At 40.2% G+C, this 18,233-nt stretch overlaps 1 protein-coding gene across 1 annotated transcript; it reads right to left on the reverse strand.

The window, feature by feature from the left end:
- Positions 1 to 6,319: 6,319 nt before the first annotated feature.
- Positions 6,320 to 14,614, reverse strand: LOC306896799 (uncharacterized protein). Its single transcript, XM_079461070.1, has 7 exons — positions 13,666 to 14,614; positions 12,645 to 12,734; positions 12,188 to 12,567; positions 11,941 to 11,951; positions 8,586 to 9,514; positions 7,851 to 7,940; positions 6,320 to 7,321 (listed from the first exon to the last, which is right to left on the reverse strand). Exons 1-7 carry the CDS (start codon positions 14,608 to 14,610, stop codon positions 6,974 to 6,976), a joined length of 2,793 nt encoding a protein of 930 aa, XP_079317196.1. The 5' UTR covers positions 14,611 to 14,614; the 3' UTR covers positions 6,320 to 6,973.
- Positions 14,615 to 18,233: the final 3,619 nt, after the last annotated feature.

Genomic DNA, 18,233 nt, shown 5'->3' on the forward strand with positions numbered 1-18,233 from the left:
AATCCCTCAGCTCACACGGCTGTTTATGTGTGTGTGGATTCTATCATAGATTTCAACCACTAATACACCATCATATGATCCCACACCATTCTCTCTCGCTCTCTCTCGCTCTCTCTCGCTCTCTGTCTCGCTCTCTGTCTCGCTCTCTGTCTCGCTCTCTGTCTCGCTCTCTGTCTCGCTCTCTGTCTCGCTCTCTGTCTCGCTCTCTCTCTCTCTGTGTCTCGCTCTCTCTCGCTCTCTGTCTCGCTCTCTCTCGCTCTCTGTCTCTCTGTCTCGCTCTCTGTCTCTCGCTCTCTGTCTCGCTCTCTGTCTCGCTCTCTGTCTCGCTCTCTGTCTCGCTCTCTGTCTCGCTCTCTGTCTCTCTGTGTCTCGCTCTCTCTCGCTCTCTGTCTCGCTCTCTCTCGCTCTCTGTCTCTCTGTCTCGCTCTCTGTCTCGCTCTCTGTCTCGCTCTCTGTCTCGCTCTCTGTCTCTCTCTCTCTGTGTCTCGCTCTCTGTCTCGCTCTCTGTCTCTGTCTCTCTCTCTGTCTCTCTCTCTGTCTCTCTCTCTCTGTCTCTCTCTCTCTGTCTCTCTCTCTGTCTCTCTCTCTCTGTCTCTCTCTCTCTGTCTCTCTCTCTCTGTCTCTCTCTCTCTGTCTCTCTCTCTCTGTCTCTCTCTCTCTGTCTCTCTCTCTCTGTCTCTCTCTCTCTGTCTCTCTCTCTCTGTCTCTCTCTCTCTGTCTCTCTCTCTCTGTCTCTCTCTCTCTGTCTCTCTCTCTCTGTCTCTCTCTCTCTGTCTCTCTCTCTGTCTCTCTCTCTCTGTCTCTCTCTCTCTGTCTCTCTCTCTCTGTCTCGCTCTCTCTCGCTCTCTCTCGCTCTCTGTCTCGCTCTCTCTCTGTCTCGCTCTCTCTCTGTCTCGCTCTCTCTCTGTCTCGCTCTCTCTCTGTCTCGCTCTCTCTCTGTCTCGCTCTCTCTCTGTCTCGCTCTCTCTCTGTCTCGCTCTCTCTCTGTCTCGCTCTCTCTCTGTCTGTCTCTCTCTCTCTCTCGCTCTCTTATAATATCTTTATTTAAATTAGTAAGCTGTATGAGGTTAATTATAGTTATAAACAGTAAATATAAAAATATCATTAAGTGACATAAATATGAGTTGAAACTAAATGAATGATGAAGAATGAGCAGTATATAGTACAATATATAATACACAGTATGCAGTACACTAGTATTACTCTCTCTCTCGCTCCTTGCAGATAAATTGTAATCTCTTAGAGAAGACGTGTGGCTGCATTTTTTTTGCTTTGTATAAATAAGAACGGCATCGCTGTGAATCTACAGAACACCGCCCCGCCAGCCAATGAAACGCTTCAACAACAATAAACAACACAATCCAAACACACGTCACGCACACACACTCACTCGCGCCGGTTTATTAACACTGAGAGAGAAACATTTATGTGAAACGTGAACTGAGTAAATACTGCAAGAACTGAGCTGGATTATATGAAGACGAAAAAGAAATGAATAGCAAATAATAGTTATTGAAACGAAAGGTTATGAAGCTTCAGCTTTGGTTCAGAAGGTTCTTATGCAGATAGATGTCTGTATATTTACATTTATGCATTTGGCAAACGCTTAAATCCAATGCATTGTACTATACATTTGTTTCTAAGTATGATACAATATCTTGGCGTCTGATTGGTGATCACTGGTCTGATGCAGACTTCATGTTCGTTGGTCCATCAAAGTGAGTTTCTAATGTGCGATGATTTGGGACACGTGTCCTGTGGCTCCGGGCTTTTCTTGCTCTAAATTGTAATGAGGTTTCAGTTTGGATGTGGATATTAAAATCTTCACTAAAAGGGAAAAGCCACACACACACACACACGGGCACAAAACAACAAGAAAGCCATTTTGTAAAATGTTTCCTTGCAAATTATAAAATTAGGTGAAATTACAGCATTAGCTTTGCCACTGAAAGCAAAGTAAATGGGCCCGATGAAAGCAACGGTTAGCCAAACAGCCCCAGACTCACAAAGAGAATTAAATCACACACAAATGACAATTCTGTCACCGTTTACACACGCTGTTCCAAACACGCATCATTTATTCTCCTGCATGACACACAACAGATCATCTCAAACTTAAATGTAATACACTGAAAATGTACCAAAATGTGATTCGGCTTTGAAACACACCGGTGAGAAGATGAATGAATTCTCATTTTCATGTGATCAGTTACTTTAAAGACCATCTGAATAGGGCTGGGTATCGATTCTGATGTTACGATTCCCAAGCGCTCGATTCGATTCAAGTTATTGATTACAGATTTTTCTCCTGTCGTAGAAAGCGTATGGTACACTGACATCTAGAGGTTGATCTTGGTATCACAGTCTAAATTCTAAATATTGGAGAGATGAGTTTAGCCAAGTAACAGTTCTTCTCGGTTTCTTTTGATTGGTATTAGTATCTATAGGCACTCTATTGTTTGTGAATGTGTACCGGAAGTTAAAGGGGTCATATGACACGGCTAAAACTAATATTATCGTTGTACGCTTTAGATGTAATGTAATGTAATGTGTTTACAGGATTTAAGGTTTGAATAACGCTGTATTTTCCACACACCGTGCATGTCTGTATCTCCTCTTTGCTCCGCCTCTCTGAAACACGCAGATTTATTACAAAGCTAATGGCTCTGAACAGCGATGTGTGCTGTGATTGGCCAGTTCACCAGTGTGTAGTGATTGGTGGAATACTGCAAGCGTGTGACAGAAATGTAACGCCTCTGACCATATTTGGAACATCAAGTTCATCTTCAATTGTCCTGACAGGTACGCCCACCTTACTTGTGTTTACATGTGGGCGGTCTTAGTCAAATCATACCACGAGCTGATGTAGATTTGTGGGGGTGTGGCTACAGGAGGCGTTTCAGGCAGGTCTGGGTGAGCACTCGCTTTTAGATAGAACGCATCTTTTGTTCTGACACTTTAATATTCACAATGTTACATGTTTAATAGACACATGGGCAATTTAAAACACACCAAAGACACAGAAAAACACGTATTCATGCCATATGACCCCTTTAAGCAGCACACACACGTAAAATAACCCAACTTCTTCTGAAGGACAAGGAGACGTGCATGACCAAACGCTTATTGAAGAACAGCAAGCGAGAGCGAGAGAGAGAGAGGAGAGAGAGAGAGGTGACGGTTGATCTCTCCAGACCACCAAGCAACTAGGATAAGCATGACGGACACACAACTGAGGTCACAACTACAACAACAAAACACACCAATGAGAGAGAGGAAGAGCTGCTTACCAATATAAAACTGTTCTGGATTTGTTCCTTACAATAGAAAGTGTTTGGGCCAAACAAAAGGGTTCATACCAGCTCTTAAAAACTGCTGAACTTTAACCAGGAGTCACCAAGAAACGCACTCAAAACAATAATCTAGATTGTATAATAAACTAGATCAGTCCCATCAGAATCATGGAAAACATCTGGAAGCATCACACGCTGTGATCTGACCCACATTCAGATTCCACCGGTGCTTATAATTATTATAATCTCAAATGATATTTACAGTAAATAACACAGAAGATGTCTCATGGCTCTGAAGCTTCTGAGCAAACACAATTGGATCAAATCAGAAGCAGAACAACACGCAGGGGATTGTGGGATATGATGAAATTTACCAGATGAAGTCAAGCTGTGTTTCAAGCATGCTTGTCTGGATGTTTCTGTATTTCAGGAGAAACTTCAGGGACCATCACTTCAGGCTTGGTGCTGATAAAAAGAGGAGAAAACTCCCAACGGGACGTCTGTTGTCATTCCACACAGCTGCTTATCTGTCCCAACGTATGACTGTGGGTCAATGCAATCTGTTTAGAGAAAGAGACAAAACTTACCGGCCTGTGTTTACCTTATCACACCAGACTATGAGTAAAACTTCATCAATGAATTTCAGTCACTTTCGTCCGATGACATTTTACAGACACATCTGTGGAATGAAACGAAATTCTCCTTCAAATGTTTAAAATGTCTTTAGTGTGATAGGTTGGACTGGATTGATTCATACATCACATAAAGTCCATCTTACCTTTATCCACCAGGGTCTTCTGTGATTCTCTAGAGAATTATGGGTAATTCCATGTTTTCTAGTCAGGAATCAACTAGGGATCCAAAATCGAAATGTTATGCTCTCTCGTGGTTGTCTGAAGTCTTTCTTCAGAACACAAAACAAGATATTTTGAGAAGTCAATGGAGTTCAGTGTTGTTTGATGATCAACATTCTTCAAAATATCTTCTTTTGTGTTCTGAATAAGAAACTCATACAGGTTTGACACGACATGAGGATGAATAAATGAAAAAAAATCTATTTTTTTGGAGTGACCTATCCCTTTAAAATAACACCAGCTTATGTTGAATCACATATGATCATCTCACACCTCAGAGTTCATTGTAGGTCTGTTGTTCAAGGTTAAAATGTTGCTAATCGTTGAATAAAATAAATAAAACACAGCCAATATCTATAAAGTCCTCAGTTCTGGACCTCACATTCTGAAAAGCTCGATTAGATGCTTCCAATTCTATTACCGGATCTCTCATAGCTGACCTGAGATCAGACATTCCCCCTCAACATGAAAATGAATGATTTGCATCTGCACAAAGATAATTCAATAATGGATAATGCTACAGACAGCACATTTCTTTTACTTTTTACTCACTAAAATCAATACTGAATTTATAAACTGAATCTCAACTACACACAAGGGAATATTGAGTTTGAGTATTTTTGATCAGGTTATCTGAGGTAACACAGATTCCTCATTAGTGATGGTTTCTATACACAAGTCATGTATACACGCCTGTATTATTATTATTATTAAACAAGTGTACGTACATGTATTCTAATAAAGGCAATAATTGTTACCTTGACTGACTCTCAAATGTTTCCTTTGGCGATTCATCCATCTATCCCTAATTTACCGCGTGCACTGTCGCAAATGGAACGTAGGCGGGCATTACACGGAGTTACGCAAATCCGAACCGGAACTGAAATTAGAGCGACAGACGACTCGTTCAAATGATTCAGTCGACTCCATTTTTCCCAAACCAATTACTTTGTTATTCGTTCACTTTCGGCTCGGCAGACTGCTCACATTCACACACAGGAACATTACACACCGCATGAAATGTCATTTTAAGGATATTGTAATACTTGCTCTTTAAGTGCAGTTGTGAAGACACGAACATTGTAATTAATAGATTTACGCAATATAACGTGACAAAGGCGTTTTCTAATGCAAAGATTTCCAAAAACGGTAATGTTGAGATATTCAAATCAACACATTCTTACCTGTGAAAGGTTATGTTTGTTTCAGGAATTTCAATCTCAGTGTTGTTTTTTACTGTGAATGACGGCAGCGGCTGAAATGTTGACCGCTCCAAGATGGCGGAAGCAGTCAATGATCACACAGATGAAGGATCAAACTAGAACACGTGTTCAGTGGAAACCATTATCTGTCATATGTGAATGTTTGACAAATGATTGACAGTGTTGAGCCAGTCCCTAGTCAACCATCCCAGCAGAGAGGTGGTGGTGGTGAGCTTCGCAAGCATCACCTGCATTTACTCAAATAAAATATAACATATAACCTAGTTTAATAGTTCAATATAGATGTAAGTTCAATAGAAGCGGTGTATCTGGGTCACTAATATCCTGAAACTCATTTAAGCTCTTGAAAATCAAACAGACATGCCAAATATAGTTTTATGAACAAATACGGACATTTATGAGCAAATCTACGATTCAAGGCCAGACTAATTCATCTCATCTCTATGTATATCTGCTGGAGCTTTCTCAATCATCTCTGTGTTCTATGTTGAGCAATTTACCCATCAGCTTAAGTCTCATGAGTCATAATGCGTGTGTTATATAAACATTATTTTTCCTTCAGAAGAAATCTGCTGTCATTAAATGTTCACTTTTGTGCAGTCATGACTTCAAGGTTTGGATCTACACGGAACACGACTTTGAGAAATAAACAAAGACATTAACACTCATGTGTGACACCTTGCCCCCGTCACTGATTAAACTGATTCAACTCGTTTCCTTGCACGAGTGTGTATTTGACATGTCTTTGATCCTGTCTGACTGCTAAAATTGTTAATGCATGCGTGTTAAAGTGACTTTCATCCGTGTCACACTAACCGTTATGGTCACGCTGCCATTATAGTGCACTTAATAGTGTTCCACTACTGTCATCTAGTGGACGCAAACAGCACCTGAGACACACACACATCCACCAAACAAGCTTTTACAGAGCTATTTGAAAATACAGTATTAATATTCCTCAAATATTTTATTAAAATTCTTGTGTACTTTAACATTTATTCTAGAATTGATATCCAGCACATTATTCACCCCAGAACTGAACGTTGTGACGTATATCAAATCAGCGGCTCACAGACACACATCATTTAGTCAATAGCTACATTTACATGAACTCATTTGTAATCGATCGATGGCTCAACCAGACTGAAACATCTTTGCATAAAAACCTTCATCAATCTGACAGCGAATTCAATTTTAATGTTTATAATGTACATTTAAAGCCGATTGAATTGTTTGACTATTTATGAAGAGTTTGGTTCCAAAGGGAGATAACTCATTCAAAAATGTTTTTTATTATGTTATCATGTTTCATTGTGTTTTATTGTTTAAGTAAGCTGTGTTTTTTGAGTTATTATGGCTTAAATCAAAACAAACCAGCTGCAGTTTGATAGATAAGAATTAAGACTGCACAATAAAAAAACGTGATTTACAATAATGTTAAAATGGAGTTCTCTCATTTTGGAACCAAACTCTTCATTTATATATTTATAGTTTGGTCTATTCGATATTATAAATGCAGAACTACTTCTCTTCTGATTATCCAAAGCTACCAGCGCTTGTTCCGGTTCATTCCCCTTGAGGCTGAACCCATGAGATTCAACTCTTATGTGGAAGATGCTGGTTTCTGGCATCGCTCGCCTTCCCAGCCTGGAAAACACTGACATTTAAAGTCTGCCATGGAGAAACTGGGTTCCCTCTGGACCGTCCTCATCCTCCTGTAAGCTACAAAAGACGGACCGACGGTGAGGGGTCCTGACACCTGAGATCTGGGAATGATGGACCATACAGACGGGTCGAGGTGCAGGTAGACGTCAGCGCTCGGATCCTGCCGAACACATCGGCCCTGAGATGAACACAGATTCCGGCTGCAGAGAAACGCCGCCTCCGTCACGTTCACGATGTAACGGCCGAGCGTCTCGTTCAGGTAACTCTGAACCGCTTCACAGGTTTCCTGAGTCAACATCAATATGGACATCATTAATTGTGTTTGTGTGTAAAATAAGAAGCATTCTCTTTTTAAAACAAGCATTAAGGTGGATATGAGCATTCAGATTAAATGCATTTTATGCATTTCTTAAAATAATTTAAAAAAGATGCAGCTGACATCAATTCAGCAGGGATTTGACCTTTTTAACCATTTGAAAACTAATTTGCAAGAATCACATGTATCCTTATATCAGGTGTTTTATCATTTCCCTGTTTTATATATTTTTTTCTTATTATGTCTGCAGTCTTTGTGTAAAATTGTGAGTCATAAAATCTTCCTACATAAAGAACATTCTGTACAAATATAGCTCTGATATCTTTCATACAAGGCTATGACTACTTTCATGCTCCTTATGTGAATTTAATCTGGACAAAGAGATACAGGAATACATTTGAGTGGAATTCTTGAATTTGTGTTCACCACATAGATTCTCCTTCAAAATCTATTTCAATATCAGCGTCAGTTGTACATCAGAAGTGAATCATTTTGATACCTTTGTCCTGGAGTAGTTATCATCTCCCCAGAGGACAACGCCTGCAGATCCCAGAGCGACACTCTCACCGATAGTGTGAACCAAATCCAGCTGACAAACATATGACAACAAAAATACAACTGCTGTTCAACAATCATGTTACTCAAAGTGACAAAAAATATATTTGTGATCTTTAAGGTCCTATTTTGGTTTATGGAGTCTCCAACAACAAGTTAACGTCTATACACGGTGTAAAACATTTTCCTTTAGTTACTATTTCCTCACTTCTTAACTGACTCTCAAATGATTCGTTCAGCGATTTATCCGGCTAATCCCCTTCTTTCTCTCAGCATACTCTGATCTGATTGGTCAGATGGTCTAGTCTACTGTGATTGGTCTACGGCGTGCAGTATCGCAAATGTAACGTAGGCGTGACGCAAATCTGACCCAGAACTGAAATTACAACGACAGACGACTCGTTCGCATGATTCAGAGTCGACTAAATTTTTCCCAAACCAATAACTTCGTTATTCGTTCACTTCTGGCTTTACAACTCGGCAGACTGCTCACATTCACACACGGGTCATTTTGAGGATATTGTAAAGGTGAATCTACCGTTTGATCCACCCAGAGAATCGATTCATATTAGTTTATATAACCAAATCCTAAATATGTTAACATAAAAGAATACACTTCATCTTTGAGCCCCGACGCTCAGTTTAAAGGGAGAGTTTGGCTGTGGTTGGTTTGGCTGACCTGTGAGATAAACTCCATGGAGTACGTGTAGGCGATCCTGGCGTAAGGGAAGACAGCCGGCGGGTTTGGGGTGCCGGTTTGTTGTCTCACCCTCATGGCCTCCAGGATGCGATAGCGGCTGTACAGCATGATATCACGATCACGACCCCGCAACAGCAGATCCAGATAGATGTTTGGGTAGAGAGCCGTGCTGACGTTCCACAGCCATGAAAGTTTATCATTCCTCTCGATTTCAAGAGGTGGACACTCGCCCGTGTACGTTTCGTTCTTCTTGTACTGATAATTATAACAGCAGGGGAAACCGTAAAAGCCCCACAATCCTCCAGGACGCCCCCCGAGGCCCAGCTTCAACGTCTCCTCCATAAAATCCCGTGAAGCCCCTTCAAACTCTTTCACGGCTTGAGTTTCTATTTGATCCGGAGTCCAGTGCGGATGTTTGGCCTTCACTAAAGCTTTGGATCCCAGGCAGTACACTTGCTTTGACTCCCAATTCCGCTCCCAAAGCGGCCTCCACTTTTCCCAGTCGATGATGGCCAGCCCGTTAAAGCCAGGATCGGGGATGTCCGTCCTCATATCGTCTGCGGCCTTTCGGAGATGCTCGCTGAGGCTGGCGTTCTGAGGAACTCCTCCGTACACCGGCTCATTGAGAGGATCATAGAATGGATACTGTCCCAACTTATTGGCGTAGAAAATGGTGACGTTGGCACCTATGAACACCTCGTCCTGGTTGTGGACGATGTCAAAGACGCTCAAGTCCAGATCCACCTTGAATCGAGACGCACAGCGCTCGGTGGGCGCGTTCCATACGGTGGAAAAGGGAAGGTGGGTGAGGAGAGTGGGCGAGTCGGGTGGACGACCAAAAACAGGGCACGGCAAACAGCCGTAGAAGAACAACAGGGGACACATCCACCGAAACAGCCCGTCCATATCTGTAACGACAGGAGAGCAAAGCGTTTAGCACTCAACTCCACACCTGACCGTACATCAGCTCAGGCAATTTAAATGGAAATGAAGCTGAGCTACAGTCTAATTTCAAAAGATAATTTCAATGATGAGAGGCAATTTTTTTGAACAAAGGTATATTTTATACTGAACAACTCATTATCCATAATAATCATCCACTTCAACATACACCACATTAAGTGTGTGCGTAAATTAATTCAAAACCTGAAACGTGTGTAACATACGTGACATGTCATTTCATGAGTGTATGTCATAAACACACATGAAGATGTTCCTGTAGCTCAATACATTGACAGTGTGAAGGTCATGGGTTCAAGCCCCACAGAACACACATACACATATAATTTGAATGCTTTCGGTCACTTAGTTTGAATAAAAGTGAATAAATGTTAATGTCATGTAGACAAACAGACAACTTTGCAGCTCCGCAAAAATACCGTAGCACATGTATTATTGTGGTATTTTTGAAGAAATCTTATGCATTTATTACAGTAAATGTGTATCACACAGTGGTTAAAGTATTGTTACTCTACGGTAAGTTTGTGGTTTTACTACAAATACCATAAACTGTGTTTACGTGATCAATATTCATAATAATGGGATGGACCACAAAGATCAGATACTATCACTATACCACACAGTACCATAAAAGCACATTTAACAGTCCCAAGAACGAACTAAATGTATTTATGAAAGTAAAGTTTTAGTGCTGCAGAAGAGACAATAAACATGATTTTAATGGACTGCATGAGATTGTTATTAATTTGTGCTTACTGTGTTTTTACAATAAAGATATTGTTACTGTAGTAAAACTACGGTTATTTTCGCAAGAAGAGTAAAAAGAAAAGAGGAACCGAGACAGAAAAACACTCGAGACAGAAAAACCCTTCAGAATGTGAACACAGAACACACGCTGTTTACAACACAAACACATTGATAGGATATAAACACACTGTACTCACTGCTCGAATCTTTATCAATTAAACATCAATATCTCAAAGTTTGTAAATCTCACGAACTCGTGATGATCACCTGGGTTATGACTCACACTTTCAGCCAATAGAGAAGAGAGGGGCGGTGTCGTTTGCTCATGACGCGGGGCGCAAGCGCTTTTACGTACGTAAGTTAATACACGTTTGTTGGAGTTCTATCTAACTATATGAATATTTAATGTTATAAAAAGTGTTGAAACTAACGCATGACACATTTACATTTGACATTTATCATAAGCTCAAACTTCGTCTTTGGTTTGCACACAATATTATTTTCAAAGCAGAAATGTTAAAAACACTCTCTGGAACATACATCTACGCCATTCTTATTGTTTTTAATATGGCAAGAACCAAACAAGAATGCTCCATTTTATATGTAGCAAAAACTTATATATACGCCTATATTTATATATATATATATTCCTTTTTTATTTTGATGATTATTCTTTTCATTGTAAAGCAGTTTGGATCAACTACAGTTGTGTTTAACTTAAATAAAATGTGCATTGTCTTGCCTACACTGTATTATACTCAATGCATCTCATTTAAAGTGTACATGTCACAGATTTGAATGAAATATTGATGTTAAAAACTTGGTTGTTAAAAGACCTAAAAGACCTTTTTAAGAGCCAAAGATAAGCAAAAATAAACTCATATATTTCTTTCTACTGGTAAAGTCACATTTTCTTCATTGACAATTAAAGGCAACAAAAATAACTTGGTTGGTTTGTAAAGGCTGTAATTTGTGCTGAACAGATTCATGTGCTGACGTCTGTACATGTGTTCCTCTTTAGTTCAGTTTTCTTCTCTCAAAGAGCGTTCCCACAAACTAAAAACACTAGTTCATTAAGTGAATAGATCATTATAGTTTTTTTCAGTATGACTACATAAAGAATTAAATCTACAACTGTTTAATAAGCAAACAAAAATACAAGTTTAATAGTCAAAATCATTTTCTTAAAAGCAGAAATAGTGTTTCAATCTAGTTCATACAGTCACAACAGTTTCAGCATGTGATATCATAACAGCAGACAATATTCTCAAATCTTTAAACCCTTTCACATGTTCATATATAAGTGCTGTCACAACAATAACATTGACAAACAACAAAACAATACATTGAAAACACTTTCATTTACAAACAGCACAAAAACAGTCTGGGAAAGAAAAGGCAATCCACAGTTGCTCAATATTGTCTTAAATAACAGGAAATAAATAACGGTCTGATCTTTATTTATTTTTCTGTAGCACAGGAAACAGCAGTGATCAGGAAATGACACGCGAGCTGGACGCCAACACAATATCAACACACAAAATCCTAATGATACATCACAGCGACACAACATCATCATCTCTTGAAATCATTCTGTGTTTGTAATGTCAATGTAAAGCTCACACACGCAAGACTGACCTGCAATACATTACACATGTTAGAGAAAAACAACAAACTTCACCAAATAATCAAAGATTCTGCCATCACCCTCACATCATTATGGACCCGCATGACTTTCTTTTCCTTAACACAAAATGGAAATGTCACTTACAAAACATGACATTTCTCCAAAATCTAAATTAAAACCCGATAAGACAGGAAGAGAAAGGTCATTATTCGTTTGATATAAATAAGTCTCAAGGTCTCAGACAAACATTTGAAGTAATACTGGGGTGAGAAAGTAAACCCACAGTGCTTTAAGTGCATGTCCCTCGCCCCGCTGCTGAAGAGGATCCTCAACATCACATCTCTCACCCTGATAGCCGCTGTAACACTGACACTGAAAGTTCTCCATCATCCTCCTCCTCTCATCTGCGCTCAGATCTCCCGTCACGCGCATCTCTCTCCCCTGACCCATTACCGTGTGCGTGTTAGGGTCCAGGTGGAGATATGTGTCCGTGTCCGGGTGTCTGCGCAGACAGCGCCCGTGTGAACTGCACAGAAATCCACTGCACTGCTCGGCTGCCGTGGAGACGTTGAGAAGGTATCGGCCCAGCGGACCCTGCAGGTACTGATTCAGCCTGAAGCAGCTCGCCTTAAAGATGACAGACAGACAGATGTTATCATGTGAAGCAGTATGTTCATACAATAATCACGTGAGTGAATGCTCACATTGCTGCTGGCGTAAATCGAATCACCCCAGAATATAATCCCAGCTGCTCCCAGAGCCACGCTTTCTCCAACGGTCCACACCAAATCCATCTGCTCAAATAAAACATTTTGCGTTTAACAGAAGAAACTCAGATGATTGGAACAATTGATTTTTAGGTGAAGTTTCCCTTTAAACAGAGGAAATTATTGAGGAAGAAAGCGGTGATGGTGTTGTGGGTGGCGCCTCGAAAATGAGCAGCACCCTTCATGTTCCCACACACACGTATGCTTTATTATCTCCGTGGGGACAGTCCATAGACGTAATGAATTGTATACTGTACAAACTGTCTATTTTATCACCCAACCCAACCCCTAAACCTAAAGATCGTAGAGAACTTTTTGCATTTTTAGATTTTCAAAAATGATTGTTCTGTACAAGCTGTGAGGGCCTCAATTTTGGTCTCCCTACAGTGACACGGGTCCCCATGAGTTGGTGTATTCAGGTTTAGGTCCCCACTAACATATAAAAAACAAGTCCACTCACACACACACACACAGATGTGACAGTCATACAAAACAATCTTTATGATAAACTACACATAGACTGACTACACTAGATACACATGACAATCGCATACTTCAATTCTTAATAATTCATAGTTTCTGAAAGTTCACAATAAAACTAAGAATTCACAAACACACACACCAAGAAATGAACAGCAGCTGAATGGAATCTTCTGTCTGTAAAGTCAACATTAATTTCTGTACATTTTGTTGTCATGTCAAAGGTTAGCTTTGAATTCACAATTCTGTAACATCAATTCTTTATGTTGGTGGTCTCTTTTTTCTAATGCTCGATTACATTAAAATGTATTACAAATTTCAATATTTCATAAAATGCCACAAAATCTGTGATCCCCCTGGATCCATCTCGGGGCCCCCCCAGTTTGAGAAACACTGCTCCTATAAAATTTCACTGCAGATTTCCAATAACATGAGGTTCAGGAATAGACATTTTCTTGTCTGCTTTTTACAAACTCACCTCAGACAGCAATTCTGACTTGTTGTCATAAGTGGGACGAGTATATATGAAAACGGGACGCACCAGTCCCTCACCATCAGATGCAAGTCTCATGCCCTCCTTCACCCTGTTTCGGACAAACTGGCGACCGAAGGATGTTGACCGCAACACTGAGCCCATGTATACTGACAGGAACAGAGCCGTGCTCTCGGTCCACAGCCATTTAAGGTGGTCGTTCCGAGCTACCTCGACATCCGGGCAGCGTCCGGTGTAGTTCTCCAGACTCTTACGATAGTCATGATTGTAGCAGTCAGGAAAGAGGTAGAAGCCCCAGAGCTGGTTCGGACGCAAGCTTTTGGCCAGACGTAATGTTTCAAGCATGAATCTACGACTGGACATCTCAAACTCCTGTTGGGCTACTTTGAATATCTTCGTTGAAGTCCAGCTTGGGTTTTTCTGGGCCACCTGATAGCGAGACTGGCTTTTGTAAATATCTTTGGCGTCCCAATTTCGTATCCATAGGGGACGCCATTCTTCCCAGTCTATAACAGCCAGACCTCGTGCCAACGGGTCAGGAATGTATTTTTTGATCCCATCCGGCATCTTTTCCAGGTGCTCTGTGAGGCTGGCCGTTTGCGGTAATCCACCATTGACAGCAGTGCCGTTTGCCGTGAAGTAGGGATACAGACCCAGACGGTCTCGGTAGAATAATGTGAGGTGCTGCTTGGTGAAACCTTCATTGGGAGAAGCTACGATCTGAAACTGATCCAGTTGAAGGTGGACGTTGTGTCGTGGTCTGCAGTCTTCTGTTGGGGCGTTCCAGATGAGAACCACAGGCTTGTGAGGGTGAAGAGGCCATCGGGTGGCCTTCAGATTCTGTCCAAAAGTAAGACGTACCAGAACCAGTGGAACCAATAACCAGATTCTCCAAACAGAACGAAACCACTTATCCATGACTTTTGCCATTCGCAAACACCCTTCACCGCTGCTAGAACAAGCAAAAAAATACATCGTAAGACTCACAATTTAAAGTCTGTAAATATTTATTATTTCATTTAAAATGAAAACAAGGAAAGAAATTCGTCATCTTTTATATTTCACTTCTCAACAAATTCTCCAACAAAATCTAATGATCTGAACCACTCTACTCACTATTATTAATGCTCTTTATTACTCTATGTCAACGAATGAATGCTTTATCTTAATTTATCTTTCCAAAACTTTTTTGCACACTTTGAAGACAAAGTTGAAACTAAAGCAGACCTCCACTGATTTATCTAATGAACTATAACAAATCACCAAAACAGACTATAAAGGTTCGGTGTATACACCTTTAGTGTTTATTAGACTTTGTTTACTCTGTATAGTTTTAACTTAAAGTAAATAAACTTTATAGAATAGTGTAGTATACTTAAATATTTTAAATACTGTGGTCAGACTTTCACAACAAAACACTTAAAGTACACAAACAAAAGTATGTTTTTCTTGAAAACATTTAATAACATTAGCATTATTCACACCGAAGAGCAAAAGAGTCAACCTTTGAAAGAAGTAAAATAAAATTAAAGCTGCAAGCAGCATTTAGCGGGTTCGAGCACTTTTAAGGCATCTAAAGCAGCTTTGCCTTCATGAAGTAGGCCGAGGACTCTCATAGTAAAACACCCAAGTGGACGATACTCCCAACGCCTGAAAAATCATAGATACGGTCAGCAACGGTTCATAGACACTACGCATGATTACACACATATGCACATAGAGTACACTTGAGGGGAATCAGCTTTTCAGGTTCATTTGGTCACATCCATTTAAGAAATGACCCCGTCTAAATGCCTAAATGCATTGAGTTGCTGCCATGTGACTGCTGAGTAGCTATTTGGGTTTACATGCAATTAAACTGGTGTACATAATAAAGGTGTGTGTTAAGTTTGGCAAAACAGGATCTTACAACCACCCAGACATGTTCTATATTTATAGATGTGTGAATATGGAGCAACGTTTAATGTGTAGTGCTTTATATGTCTAACACCTTGTTCCTGTGAGACAGGAAACGTATCTCTTGTCCGATAACCATCATATTTAACATGCTTGTTTAGTCTAATAAGATGTATGATTGTACTTAATGGCAAGTCAATTGGATTATTTGTTAAGGAGAAGCGAGCTTTCAGGTAAACTGTTGAGGTAAACTGTTCACTTGAATATAATAAAGGACCCTGTAATGGTCACGCAAATGAAAAAGTTGAACTTGTTTTTGATAGTTATTTATCTAGAGAGTCCAGAGAATTGTACGGTGGTGGAAATTTTAAAATCGCTTGAAAAACCTAGAACAAGTTCGCAAAAGTAGGTTCTTAACATCATCACAGATAACTCACAAACAGTTTGATCGACATCAATGGTTCAAGAGCCAAATTTGTTTGGAATTATGAGAACTTTCATATGATATCGATAGTTTGTGTAAATGTCAAATGTCACGTGTTACACAATTGTTAAGGCAACCAAAGATGTGTACATTTTGCCATTTATACTTTATAGCGCCACCTAGTGTTCCAACACCGCGGTATTTTGTAATTCACCTAGGAGTGATGGTCTACACATATGTTCCAAGCCCCATGATGATATCTCTAATAGTGCTCGAGTTATGGGCATTTTAATGTAATAGGCTCCGCCTATTTAAAATGTTTACGCCCCTAAGCAACCGTGAAAGAAAATTTCAACTTTTTTTTGATAATTATTTACATTCACACTCCAGAGATGTTATCTGCATTGGTTTGGATCCGATCGGTCGAAAAACCTAGGACTAGTTCGCGAAAGTAGGTTTTTAACATCATCAGCGATAACTCACGAACCGTTTGATCGACAGAAGCGTGTCCAGAGGCAAAGTTGTTCAGAATGAGGAGTGCTATCATATGATGTAAATAGTTTGGGTATATTCAAATGTCACGTGATACACAATTGTTTATGCAACCAAAGACACGTAAATTTTGCCATTTTTACTGTTATAGCGCCACCTAGTGTCCAAACGCCGCGGTATTTTGTAAGTCATCTCGGAGTGATGGTCTTCACATATGTTCCAAGCCCCATGATGATATCTCTAATAGTGCTCGAGTTATGGGCATTTTAATGTAATAGGCTCCGCCTATTTAAAATGTTTACGCCCCTAAGCAACCGTGAAAGAAAATTTCAACTTTTTTTTTGATAATTATTTACATTCACACTCCAGAGATGTTATCTGCATTGGTTTGGATCCGATCGGTCGAAAAACCTAGGACTAGTTCGTGAAAGTAGGTTTTTGACATCGTCAGCGATAATTCGCAAACCGTTCAATCGACAGAAGCGTGTTCAGAGGCAAAGTTGTTCAGAATGAGAAGAGCTATTATATGATGTAAATAGTTTGAGTATATGTCAAATGTCACGTGACATACAATTGTTTATGCACTCTAAAACCGTTACTTCGCCCCCCGGTGGCCGAATGAGTTCATATTTCTTACAGACCTTCTGGACCACGAGTCGAACAAGCCCAGTGAGTGTCGTTTTGATCGGCCTCCGTTAACCCTGTCTAATGAGTGCTCAAACTTCATTGGCCGATGATTGCCATGTTTCTTTAGATACGCCACTGTCCTTTTAGACAATCATCGTGCATGACACAAAGACACACCATACCAAATAATAAGTTTATCGGGCAAACGGTTGGGTAGTTATAGCCCTTTTCGAGTTCATGTAAATTATAGCGCCACCTAGTGGCCAAGCGCCAAATCCTTTTTACTGTGACCCCGGACTGAGAGTCTACACATAGGGTACAAGCCCCATGAAGATTGCTCAAACGGTTCACAAGTTATGGCCATTTTAGTCAACCATGGCACTTCCGGTTCAGACGTTTTGGCGCCCCCTAGCAATGGTGAATCGAAATTTCAACTTTTTTTTGATAATTATTCACATTCACTCTCCACAGAATTCATCAGCGTTGGTTTGGTTCCGATCGGGCAAAAATCCAGGGACTAGTTCATTTTAATTTTTTTGCATAAAATGCAAATTAGCGGAAAAATTTGCATACCGGAAATGAAATCGGAGATATACGTTTTTTAAGTTTTGAGCCAATGATTACAATGATATAAAACACTTGGGTGTGCGACAAACGGTTTAGGAGTAAAGAGTGCAAACGCGCTTTTCATCGCTGTAGCGCCACCTATGGGCCGATTTGGCTGGGTCCATGTATCTGAGTAGCGACAAGGACTACTACCATCTGACCAAGTCTCAGCTCTGTCGGCCTTACGGTTTAGGCTGCCCATGTAGTTTTAGGGAAGAATAATAACGAAGAAGAATTAAAGCTGCAAGCAGCCTTTAAGCGGGTTTCGAGGTTTAAGGCAGTCAAAAGCAGTCATGCATTCATGAACAGGTTAGGGGGTCACACCTCAACACACGCGTGAAGGATCAAAGTCCAACACACACACACACACGCACAGAAAAATCACAGGTATCAACTCATAGAAACTATGCATGCTTACAGAAACATGCACCTCTATTACAAGCATGTCAAATAATTTGGACAATACGTTAATGAGTATCCGATTTTCATTGTTGTTGGCTTTTAAATT

Source organism: Barbatula barbatula (genome assembly GCF_947034865.1).
Source record: "Barbatula barbatula genome assembly, chromosome: 7".
Taxonomy (NCBI): domain Eukaryota; kingdom Metazoa; phylum Chordata; class Actinopteri; order Cypriniformes; family Nemacheilidae; genus Barbatula; species Barbatula barbatula.

Excerpts from the sequence above, each read along its gene's own strand:
- LOC306896799 (XM_079461070.1), bottom strand. The coding sequence starts at position 14,610 with ATGGCAAAAGTCATGGATAAGTGGTTTCGTTCTGTTTGGAGAATCTGG. Across the intron at positions 12,568-12,644 it reads CGATTTACGCCAGCAGCAAT|GCGAGCTGCTTCAGGCTGAA; the intron begins GTGAGCATTCAC and ends GTCATCTTTAAG. Across the intron at positions 7,941-8,585 it reads CCATGGAGTTTATCTCACAG|CTGGATTTGGTTCACACTAT; the intron begins GTCAGCCAAACC and ends TATGTTTGTCAG.